Source organism: Thermobia domestica, chromosome 11 (genome assembly GCF_964235325.1).
Source record: "Thermobia domestica chromosome 11, izTheDome1.hap1.1, whole genome shotgun sequence".
NCBI classification, from domain to species: domain Eukaryota; kingdom Metazoa; phylum Arthropoda; class Insecta; order Zygentoma; family Lepismatidae; genus Thermobia; species Thermobia domestica.
Window position 1 is genome coordinate 159,964,292 of NC_137464.1, and position 13,418 is coordinate 159,977,709.

General features: G+C 36.3%; 1 protein-coding gene across 3 annotated transcripts in view; it reads left to right on the forward strand.

The window, feature by feature from the left end:
* The window catches only part of LOC145664529 (phospholipid-transporting ATPase ABCA3-like), a 705,558-nt gene that overhangs the window by 515,647 nt on the left and 176,493 nt on the right, over window positions 1–13,418 (forward strand). For all 3 annotated transcript variants that reach the window (XM_081731273.1, XM_081731272.1, XM_081731271.1), the window contains exon 20: window positions 223–462. In XM_081731273.1, the coding sequence (XP_081587399.1) occupies window positions 223–462 (240 nt within the window). The remainder of the gene's footprint in view (window positions 1–222; window positions 463–13,418) is intronic.

Sequence of the window (13,418 nt, forward strand, 5' to 3'; positions counted from 1 at the left end):
GTAATAGTGTTGTCATGACAAGAACTTGTGACGTAGTGACGTGTAGTCATATATCTATATCTAGATAGATAGATAGATAGATAGATAGATAGATAGATAGATAGATAAATGGATAGATAGATATAGATATGGTTACACGTCACTACGTCACATGTTCTTGTCATGATAACACTATTACAATTTCTTATTATAGAGTGCTTATCTTCATTCTTTATTTTTCAGGTCTTTTGTTAAACTTTCTCATGTGGTATCAAGAATATCGGATTCATTTATCAAATGAAATTAAACCCAGTATGGTATCCCAGAAGTTGCATCTCTTATTTCAACTTCTTCCGACATATTCTTTCGTTTACTCTATGCGTCGATTCATTGAAGGCGATAGAAACATTAAAAAGTGCAGATTTGTTAGTGAAGAAGAGTGCAGACTGCAAGGACCGTGGGAATCTTTGAGAGGATGTTGTGGTATGAATAGCAAAATAAGACAGTAGATAAAGACATTGAACATATATGGAGATAGTGGAGGTAAAACTAATGACATTACAGAACTCATTGTTCACACATTGTGGAGCGGAGACACAATTATGTAAAAGTCACTATAAAAGAGATAACAAAAGGAATTTTTACTTTTATGAAATTAGAACATGCTTAAAATCAAAATCATCATAAACTGCATTTCCTTGTTTTAAAAAATTGATTTTTAGGTTGATTATGCTTGTGATTAAATGTTAATGCATTTAATTATAAGCTGCGTGACCTTGGAAACGACGGAAGTATGTAACGACGAAGCTGTTTTCGATGCTTGTTCTTAAACAGATAGCCAAACGTCCATATTCATTCAGGAAACAACTAAGTTCCGGATGTTTGTTCAATCATTGCCCGTTTTATGGATTTTCAATCGAAAGGGAGAGTGAAGAATACCTTACTTTAGAACATTAACCCCGTACGTTCCAGGTGTTATTTTCTTATGTGCGTGCTGTAATACCAGGTTTTTTGTTTACTGTTAAAAGACTGTCTAGATCGTTACATATGGTATATTTATTGTGCAATGAGGAGAGATCATTCATGTTATTTTCATCGCGGAACATTGGACTGCAAAATAGAAATTTTGATGTTCTGAAGGGATTTTATGCTGCTTCATGTTCGCAACACTCACCGGAAATCAAAGACAAAGATTTTCCTTTTCCGATCTCCAAGTTGCTAATTGTTTATCGTCAAACCAAGCACATGTGTGTCGTAACTCAATGCTCCTTTAGGCCTGCCATCTAAGGAGACAAAACTTTTTTCTGTGAGTAAGGTACTGTCACTTAAGGAAAAAAGTAGAACTAACTCATACCTTCCATCCATTAAAAAATCAACACCTCTAGGATTAATACGACCCTAAATAAAGGATACGTATTCATAAAGGATACCCCACGAATGTCATTGGTATTTTGCAACGGAGTATTTTATGACATGTACATGGATGTCAATGGTACGTAAAAAGTTAAGTTTATTGTCTCGTGTCTATGATACTAGCTATTTTCAACAAAGTTCATGAAGACGCGGTGGCACAGAGGTAGAATCTTCACCTCTGGTCCGAGGAATTTCTGGTTAGATCTCAGGCCGCCATTTCTTGAGGGATAACATCATGTTCATCGGTTTGTGCGTGAACCTCCTCTTTCCTACCACATTTTCATTCTATCAACTCTTTCACAGGCACTCACCTTCATTAATGATCAGTCCCTTTCAGCCTACAAGGCATACTTGTGGATGCGACATTGAAAAAAAGTTATTTTAGTAAAGTTAGTATTTTAGACATCAGAGTAAGTTAGTATTTTAGACATACAAGATAAAGAAAAGTTTCAAGAAAGGAGATGCTTCCAGCCAGTGCTTTTTTCTTTCACTTTTCTTTCGCCTTTATGTATACATTAATGTCTCGCAGTTAGATGCATTGTTTTTTCTCATCAAAATAGTTGACATTTTATATTTTAGCTTTGTTTCAATTATTACTCAGATAATTTATACTCCAAACAAAGCACCACAATTGAAAACCGTACTACAAAGCCGAGATTGCGTGACTTAAAAATTTGATAAATTGGAAGCTCAGAAATATTTCGGAACAATTTTAACATCGACTTTTTTTTCACTGCCTTCTATTCGAACTCATAGGCCTACATGGTAAATTTTGATACATATGCTAGCGGGAAAAACTGAAAAAGATGGATGCAGTAATGAAATCCCATAATGCTTCTAGGGAGATTTTTGTCATAGTTGTTGTATGATTGCAGACACCAAGATAAGACAGAAAATGTAGACCAACCTGAGTGCACAAATGCTTCCTTTCGGAGTTATAGGCTACCAAAAACATATAAAATGAACTTTGAAGGTCCATAGCTCCAAAACCATGGAACCTACCGTAGTCCGGTCAAGACTTCACTTAGGAACTAATATGTGCGCTATCCAAAAATATATTTTTCAGAATCCTAAGGTACTCACGCAACAATTTTTATAGAAGCAGTTTCGCTACCTGCATTTAATTTGAAGTACTTACCAATTACCCCTATAAAAATTGTTCCGGAAGTACTGCAAGGATTCTGGAACTTCGATACTTGAATATTAAACGTAAAGATTTCATTTCCAAGATGTAAACTTAACCAATCTGAATTGAAAAAAATTGTATTTTCTATTGCTCATTAACGTGTTTTCACAATATATATATATATATATATATATATATATATATATATATATATATATATATATATATAAAGACACGGGGAATCGTAATTCCATTCAAAAGTGAAACAGCAGACTCATAATACCTTAACCTAAAATGAAACCATTACATATCGTTTGTAACTTTTCCAAAATATATACGGATATTGTGAAAAGTGGTAATATAGCATCTATTTTCAAACGAAACTGAATCAAATTACGGTTCGTTTTCTGAAATAAACGGACACATTCTGTTTCAAGTTTAAACCGAACCCAAACCACTTAACCAAGAAATGGCGTGGGTCAATGAAACCTTGACCCACAACTCACTGACCCAGCACCCACCATGATCCACGACCGACCACCCACCGTGACCTAGTTTGACCCATGACCCACCTTGACCCATCACCCATGGTGTCCCACTATGACCCACAGACCCACCATCCACAATGAACCACTGACCCACCAAAACACATCGTCATCAACTCTGACATGATCCACGGCCTCTTTATCGACTAAAAAGTTTACACTTGTAATACAATCAGGTTGTGAAATTCTAACTAATCGGAGTTTGAATTTCCACCGTCAATCGCTACTCTGTTACAATAACGATGGATCTGACCTTTACGATATAAAATGGTAAAGTGTTTGTCATAGGTAAAATTGCGATCAATTTCAATTAAATTATCATGGTCTAATTATTTCCTTGTTGAATTACCGATACTTTTCAGTGGAAAAACGGATGAAATTTTTAAAGTCCCAATTCAAGGTCAGTAGACCAACGTACAGATTATATTACAAATTTTATGTGCATTTTTTTCACAACTTTGTGGGTTGATTGCCCTGTGCTTTAAGCGCTCCATATAATAAACAAGCTTCATCAATTATTATAGTAGAAAGCGCATGGTAAGCAGGGGCGGATCCAGTGGGGCGATGGCCCCTGAGAAGAGGAAACTTCCTTATTTTGTATATAAATAAAACCCAGAGCTCTTAAAAGTAGCTCTAAGTAGCAGTATTACAACCCACCTCCCCGCAGAAGTGCGTCCTGGATCCGCCCCTGATGGTAAGCAATATGAATATATGATGCGAAGCACTGTATTGTTTGTGTATCAACTAATATCGATTGTTTTCGATTATTTTAACAAACTAACATACTATCAAGTTACCATATATAGAAAGTGCCGCCCCTCTCCATAAAGAAGTTTTAAAAAATGCTAGGAGACGTTCTGTTCATTTTCAATAAAGAGATAATATACTGAATTTCAGCTCCGTAAGTTGAACGGCTTGTAAGATACTCATTTTTTTCCGCAAAAATTCGGATCCCCACTATATCTTAGGATATTATTATAATGAAAGCAATATGATAACATCCAAGTTATGATAACATCCAATTAAGGCCTAACTACAAACCAAAATTCATTTCATTTGACTGCAATTTGGCCGTAATGATTAGGCTTACATAGTTATATCATTTTTATATAATAATTTATATATTACAGTGATTCAAAATGTATTTTTCCTGTAGTTAACTCCTCTAAAAACTCATGGTCTCGAAAGCCAAGTAGTAGTATAAGCCCTCTTGCTATTATTACAATTACAAATGTCAATATCCAAGAATGGATCAAGTTCTTTTTTCACTTAGAGCAGCGTTTCCCAACCGGTGCGCCGCGGCACACTGACATGCCGCGAACGGGCCGCTGGTGTGCCGCGAGGAAATCGAAACAAAATTATTAAATTTATTGCAATCAAATTGCAAGACATTGGGAAAAATGTATATTTGCATTTTACATTACTATGAACCTCTATTATGAATCTACAATTTGAGTTTCATACTCTGTTACTATTCCGTATATTTTTAATGTTAAAGAAGTATTTCTTATCATTGTTATCACCATTATTGCTTCTTTATTGTAGCAGACTATTTCGTAACTTGAAATTGTAAAATATCATTCAATCCCTTCGACAAAGCAAACATACATACAAATTACCTACATTTGTGTCTTAAAAGTAAAAGAGATTTGTTTCTTCGTTGGTTATTTAGTGATCTTCCTTCTTAGTGAAAGGTTGGATACTGTTTTCGAAAAAGAAAGTGTATTTTTAAAAACCTGAGTCCTATATTTCATCGTAATTCTCTTCTATTTTTAAATTACAATGGAAAATAAGCATAATGATTCACAACGGGGGAAAACCATAATCGAGCTTTATTCTCTCTGAAAACAACATCAGTAATCACAGGAAAAAATACCACGGTTTTTTATATTTACAAATAATAATAATAATAATAATAATAATAATAATAATAATAATATCTATATGAGTGTGCCGCGATAATTCAAGTTACACCCTGTAGTGTGCCACAAGTTGAAAAAGGTTGGGAAACGCTGACCTAGAGATACTCATCTCAGGTAAGTAAACAGAAACAAATGAAAAAGCAAAATAGAGGCCTTGAAAGTAAAACGTAGACAAATTCACCAGTGTTCAGAAGGATATTTTTAAATCACGCTCGACCCTACTCATAGGAGGTGGTTACTTGCAGTTATCAGTTTCTCGCCACGTAGCATATATAAATACAGCAGAAATCAAATAACTGTTACTGGCGGTCTTCGTGTCCATGCGTACTAGCGCAGTGCACTAGTAATTATAATTGCTTTTGGCGTGGGTTCAAACCAGATTCAGGGATTTTTTTCTATTTTTATAAAAAAGTAATACTCAAAAAAGAGATTTACTTACGTTACGTGTGCAGTTTTGCTATACGATTCCACTGTAGAAGAAGAAGAAGAAGAAGTAGTAGTAGTAGGAACGGATTAGAAGTCCTGCAGGGCTCGTTTTGTTCCACTTCGACTGCCATTATATAAATTTAACCTCAACTGCTTCTTCGATTTTCTTCTTCAACCCCAACAAAGTGACAATTTTCTTCTATTACAACACAATACATGCACAACGTTTGGACTAGGCCCGCAACCATACACAGAGGTTTAGAGGGCCCATGAATATGTTAGGGGGGAACAAGTGATTAAAAATTCTCCTACTCATATCTAAATTGTGTTTTCTGTATTGAGGTCTGGAGATACCACTAAACGTTTAGGGGGCCTTCTAACCCCCCTCTTGTTGCGGGCCTGGTTTGGACAATCTCAAACTTCAACCAATAAGAAACGTGTTTTTAATTTCTATGGCTAGGGTCGAGTGTTAAAAGGAACATGCTGTTCAAAAGATGCTGTCTACAATGCAGTGAGCAGAGTGGGTCGGTGCGTTGTGGATCGCAGTGGGTCATGGAGAGAGGTAGATCACAGTGGTTCATGTAGGGTGATGGGCCGCTGTGGGTCACATCCTGTTGGCCCACGACCTACTGATACTCAGATAACTCGGCCCACTTCACCCACTGACCCATCGACTTTCAGAATATCCGTACTTATTTTGGAAAAGTTTCAAACGATATGTAGTTGTTTCGTTTTAGGTTAAGGTATTATGAGTCTGCTGTTTCACTTTCGAATGGAATTACGATGACCCATTTTTTCTACATATTTTTTGTGAAAAAACGTTAATGAGCAATAGAAAATACAAATGTTTTTCGATTCGGATTGGTTTCGATTAACAACTTGAAAATGAAATCTTTACGTTTAACGTCCAACGATTATGCCTGTTAGGTTGAGGAAGACTATGATTAAAGCAAGTGAATTATGATGGACGAAGTGGTGTCATGAGAAAGTGGGAGTGTCCCGAGAAAACCTAGGAACACGATGTTCAACATCTTAAGCTTACTAGCCTTGGGAACGAACCAGACATCCCACCCATCAGATAGTTCATAGGCGGGATCTGAGTTTCGATACCCGGTGGGAGAGCCTTTGAAATATTACATGTCCTCGATGTATCTGTGTTCTTGTCCCTGTTGTTCAAGGTTACTGGAAATACCTATAAAACGAGAATAACCGAATATAAGAGAGATAAGTTACACAGATACTTATGGTCTTTTATAAATTTAAACTTGAATACTCTGGACTATAGTATTTTATCATGACTGAAATCAGTGTTTCATCGTTAATAAAATATTGGAATCGTAAACGTTTGCAATCTACTAGATAGACGAGTGTTTCTTGACTTTTACTTATGAGAGCCTTCTTAAGGTAGTGGTTTGAGCATTCGTTTCGTGAGTTAGTGTTTCGCGGTTCGAGTCCCTTCGAGAATATTCAGAAAAAAATTATAATTTACAATGTATATGAAAAATACTCAATTTCTCTCGTTCTTACAACTTAGAGTTGAAAAGTCTTCCTCCACATGGGAAAAACTATAACATGACGTCACAGTCTACAATCTCGATTCCTACTGTCTGACAACTTCGCGTGTTTCGCAAACAATTCACGAATACAAACGGGTCATCCTTCAGGCCCAGTATGAATCATAAATTTGTCTGAAACGTCATTGTGGAATTGTTATTAAGTTCTTCCACTCTTACTAGAAATAATAATAATATTTACGTTCGCCATTTTCAACACGTTCCGTATATTCGTTCCACAAAGATTGGTAACTAATGATTATTCTTGTTTTTATATTTGTTTGTATAATTTGTTAAAATATCAATAGAACTAAAACATAATCCAATGACTTTTACCCAAAGAAAGGGTGTTACTACGTATCGCTTATAAGGCAATTCATCCTTATAGAGGATCACAAAAGTTTATTTTTATTTTTCTTAACTTAAGTATGCTTATCTGCATTGGAATAGGACGTAATATTGAGGTCACAAATGTACAGTAATAATAATAATAATAACAATAATAATAATAATAATAATAATAATAATAATAATATTAAAAGTTTTAAACTTGGTCTAAAATTTGGCAAAATTTACTAAAACGTAAGGATTTCAGAGAATGAGTTCCGTACTTTCAAGACACACCTCTGTAACTACCCACATTTTAAACAAAAGCTTTCCACTAAAGTTTCATCTAGAAAGTATTCTACTGTATATTTTAAGGAAAATAACTGTAATAAAAATAACTGACTATCACTCAACAGTAAGGCATATAATAAACTAATTTTAGGATTTGCAGAGGTAATTATAAAGGCTTTGCTACAAAAACACCTACACAGACCATAATTCAATGAGCTCTGAAATACAGAGTAACAAAAACCTTTAAGATTCAGTCTAGAGAGCAATTATTCCTTAAAGAATGGACATACACTATTTCGAGAATCGAGACAAGACGAGAAATGTTTACGATACTTTTCGTCTCGCCTTGATTCTCATCTCCAAATTGAGAGGATAATTTGAGTTAGCCTTGTCCCGTCTCGAATGTAAAATGTTGATTCTAATTCTTTTGTTTGTTTTTAGAATCGAGATGAAAAATCCCTCTTCTCATGTGCAACATTAAACAAAACCAAAATATTCTCTCCAAATGTTACGTTTGTGCTTATAATGGTATGACCTGAGCGATAATTAGCTCCTAGCTTTTAATCTTCTACAAGACATTAGTTATTATTACTAGTTTATTATTATTATTCATGAAAATTTGGTAGTTCAAGTATTGAAACATCCGAGTATTCAAATATCTGAATATAATAAAACGTGTGTCATCGTCGATCAATCGCCATCAATGGCCCTAAAGTAAAAAATATTGCGCGACGTGGATTCGAACCACGAACCTCCAGATTACTGGTTCAGCGCCCTGGCCAACGAACCACGAGCACTACGCAGTAAATGATTCGTCTTTAGTCTCGTTACTTTAGATTTCTTTGCCTCCGCTTGCAAAATTGTATGTTATATTTCTTCGTTTCAGAACGTCTTTCGTATTTCTTTTATGATGATATAAGTGAATAATCTTTGGCTAAGTTTATATTATTAATAACTTGAGTTGTTCTTAAACCTTTGGTTCACAAGTATGTTTCTTCTCCACACGAAACCACAGATTTGACCGGAGCTCTCCGTAGCAGATTACATAAAGTCATGGTTTGATAACTACAAGGTTCGTGGTTCGAAACCTGTCTCGGTAGCTTCAGATTTCTTAAATTCCTAATTCCTCGGTTCTCAAGATCTTTCTCTGCCTTCGTAATCATCTGATGCTCTAAAACGAGTTCTCCACCTTAGTTCGACAACTGCCTAATGTGATCCTCGCAGTTCGAAACCTTCCCTTCTTCTGTTTCACAAAATCACAATTTTCGTCATAAGACGAGGGCTGTCCGATCATTTTACCCTAATTCAAAATCTGTGTATATAAATCATCCCTCTCCGTCTCCATACTTGAATCTCTCTGTCTCAATGTCGTCCAGGAACTCATATGGCTTGAGGTCAAACCTTCGACTCTTGAAACCAAATGTAAGCTCTCTAGCAATGTGCTAGCGTAACTCTATAGGTCTTCTGCTAAAAGTAATGTGTTTTAGATTTTATTCGGGGGGGAGAGATCCTCCACCCACATAAGATTTTCACTTTTTATTAGTGTATTACTTATCATTTGATCAAACAATACGTATTTATGAAGCTCAAGGGAGGGGGAACTACACCTTCCTGTCCTGCCCAAACGACGTCCCTGGAACATTTCCTTGCAATTACTGAAAAGAAATTAAGTGAATCATTGAATAACACTCATTTCTGTCAGTATATATTTTAGAGCTTTGTGCGTGCATTATAGACTTTAGGAAGCACAAAACCTACTGCTGTTATTTGCAATTTCCGTAGATTTCTTAGGGAGCATCTTAATAGCTTGCAGTCTTTAAAGAAGGGAAAGAATGAAACTAAAGGTCTTTATGAAGCTCTGGGAACATTGTGTGACTTTATTTAATGTATGCTCTTAAAAATATTTCAGAACAAACGAATGGGGAAGACTGTCTTAAAGCTTTAACGTTGTAAACTTGATTCCTGTTTCTTTTTCAGCTGAATGGAAAGAGTGTACTACGTCACACACACTGCTTTAGACAAGGAGAGGTGGAGGAGGGGGAGAAGTTGGATTGAATACTAGAAGCAATAATCGATTGAGACATGTATTTATGGACGCGTAAGAAAACGGGGCAAGAGTTTGTTATTCATTTTGACTTAGAATTTGTGTAACGATTTCTATGCCGCGAACTGTACAAGTCACTGACTTCTGTCATGTAAGTTGATCTGAACCACTTTCTCGCGATGTGTGAAAAGCAATAGTATTTTAGCTTAGCTAGCAGTAAAGGATGATGTACCGTATCAAAAGCCTTGCTTAGATCAAGAAGAGCAAGTAGAACGACTCGCTGCTGATCAGTTTTACACATGATATCTTCAGAAATCTTAATCAATGCGGTGACTGAACTATACCCTGAACGAAATCCGGACTGTAGTTTAGGAAGTAGTTGATTTGAGACTACATAATGTAACATTTTCTTGATGAACATTTTTTCCATAACTTTAGATAAAATCGGAAGACGACTAATTGGCCTAAAATCGTTGAAATCAGAAATAACTGATGCTTTAGGTAAGGGAATAACCCTAGCCTTTTCCAAATCTGAGAATATACACCGGTTGATAGTGAATTATTTACTATATGGGTTAAGCGTGATAATATATAAGTCAACGCGGACTTAATCATTTTAATGTTAATTCCATCAGCTTCCATAATGTTAGAACGAATTTTGGCTATCGCATTTCTAATGCCATTGTCAGTGACTTTCTGAAAATCAAAATATTCTCGTATATCGTTGAACGAATTCGTTCCGAAATTTTTAAGATTTTGAGTTAGCAGGTTGTTAGGTATTTTGATTGCATCAGTCACGCTGCAGAAATGTTTATTTAGTGCATTGAGATCATCGACACTGTTAAGAAATGATTAAGTGTTCGCATTTTTTTGTTTACTTCAAATGCCCGAATGCTTCAGTTCATTCCAGGTTTCCCTTGCGTTCAATTTATGCACGCTAAACATAAAAGAAAAATATGCTTTCCGCTCTTGTCTAAGAATTGATGTCGTGAAGTTTCGTAGCACCTTATAATATGACCAATTTTCGGGATTGCCAGTACGTTTATATTTGCGGAGGGCATTGTCTCTGAGACTCATTAACAGTTTTGTGTGTGAACTCACCAGGGAGTTATCTTTCTTGACAGTTTTATAGTATTAATCAGCGCGTGCTTGTCGTATATAGTGTGAAAGTCAACCTTTTGGTCAATATTTCCGATATCCTATATAAGAGACCACTCAAAAGTTGCTAGGTCCTTTTAGAATTCAGTTTGGTCGAACATGGAAAAAAAATTTGTATGCGACGTATTGAACTTTATCGCGTGTTTCTACCAAGTTCATTCCTGCAAATGTAAGACAGTGGCCTGATTTACCTATCGGGAACATGACATGAGATGTATGAATTAGGTTCGTATCATCAACAGTTATAATGTCATGGTTAACATGCCCAAATTTTATTTGTGATTTATTAAATGTCTGAGTTGTTGAAATACTAAACTGTTGTATACTAAACAGATTCATATTGCAGTCATATCCATATATATTCACATTTATATTTGTTAAATATTGGCGTCCATTGTTCAGCATGACAACATCAAGTCTGATAACCATTATTGGATGCTTGCAGACAAGTGTACACACCTGTTCACAAAAAGCTGGAAACTCGTTCAGAAACTAAGTCGAAAAAAGTGAGCCTAGATCCGTCTCAATTCCCGCAGATCTATACACAGGGAATTGCATTTTCCCTCCGTTCCTTATATAGACACTAGCTGCAAATCGTACTGTCATCCGAGCGATGTGAAAATGCAAAAACAAAATCAAACTACTTATTTCTGAGATTAATATTGATTTTACACTTCATGCACAGTTCCAATATGCAAAAACAATCAAGATAGAAGTACAATATCTTAAGAAGAAATTACTGAAAAAGACCGAAAATGACTATTTAAAACTTCAAGTGTCAACCTGCGCTTGGAGCGATCCAATTATCAATATTATAACGCATTTCCATCTAAGTGCTTCCGTAGCCAAGCGGGTTTAGTAATGCTGATTGAAATTTCTGAAGCGAAGGGCGACGGTTCGAGCCTCCGTGCGGAAAGTTCTTTTTTATTTCTTCCTTTTTTAAATATATGGGAACATTGTTACAAATATAAATTTCTACTTTGAAGGGCTTGGAAAAACAATCAGACGAACTGTCACTTTTCAAATCTCTGTTACATTTACTAGCCCGCTATTTCCATAATTTATATATGAAAACGTTAACACAGACGTCAAAGATGTAAATTATTCATGTTTCTGATATATATATATATATATATATATATATATATATATATATATATATATATATATATATATGTGTGTGTGTGTGTGTGTGTGTCTGTGTTGGGTGTCACACAACTCTGTAACACTTTTTTTCGTGAAATTGCTGAACTACGAAAACATGACGTATGTCTTGTCGCAGCAGACGAGGCCTACGAGTAACGAAATAGCTGCAATTAATTCATTAGTCATGGCTCATCGTGGTCAGAATGTTCGCGAGCAGCTTAGTGCTCTTGTTGAATACGGTGGTATGAGTGTGAGACAAGCTAGCGAACGTCTTGGTGTTCCCTGTTCTACAGCATATACTTGATGGAAGAAACACTCAGAAACAGGTAACGTGTCTAAAAAAAACCTGGCATTGGCCTTCAAAGGGTTTCAACCCCACAACAAGATCGGGCCGTAGTTGATGTAAACCGTCGCAATCCTTTCATGTCATCCCGGCAGTTAGTGATAGCGTCTCGTTTTCCTGGCTCCTTCCTCACCGCTCGGCGACGCCTTAAAGATTCAGGGCTTCACGCATATCGAGACGCGTGTAAGGAACAATTGACGGATAATCATAAAGTTGATTGACTAGTATTTGCTGAGGCAAATATTGGCCGTAACTGGGATCATGTAATCTTCACAGACGAAAAGATATTCTCTTCAGCAAATGATGGTCCTCGACTTGTGTATAGACCCACAGGAAAACGTTACGATCCACAGTACATGCTTAGAACGCATCGAGTTACTATTCACTGCTGGGGATGGCTATGTAAGGATACAGTTGTCGAATTACACCGTATAGAAGGCCGATTGAACAACTAGAAGTATCTGGATACTGTGCAGTATGGCTTGCTCCCCGCTGCGAGAAATTTATTTGAAGATGGCATTGTAGAAGTTCAACAAGATCATAGCTCAATACATGATTCCCATCTAGTTCAAGCCTGGTTTCAAGAGGAATCCAATGTTGAGCTAGTCGACTGGGTTCTAAGAGGATCTGACTTGAACCCAATGGAAAATCTATGAGCAGAAGTTACAAGAGCTCTACACGAAAATTGGCCTGATCCCCCACCAAGGACAGCTTACGCACTTTGGGAGCTAGTTTCTGACGCGTGGGTAGAAATGGCACAATAGAAGAAATATGTCGCAGCTTGGTTAACTCATTACCAAGAAGATTAAGATGCGTCATCGAAGCTAACGGCGATTATACGAGATATTAATACCTGAATAAAGATTTATCTTCATACCCAAGTGTCCTTCGAGCTCTTTCAAGAGCTCACTAAGTTTTTCCATTTTTCCTTTAATATTCCTTTCATTGGGACGTTTGTGTTTCGTCGGAATGTGCAATATATATTTATTATTTCTGTTCCTTTGTTAATCCTACACAGATAGTCCAGTGGTTAGCACTAGTGCCTTTCGTGACGGGGTACCGGGTCCTATTCCCGCTGGGAGAGGCTTGTGTTTTTACCTATCTGTGATAATTCTGTGTCCGTGCCCCTGTTGTTAAAGAGGTAC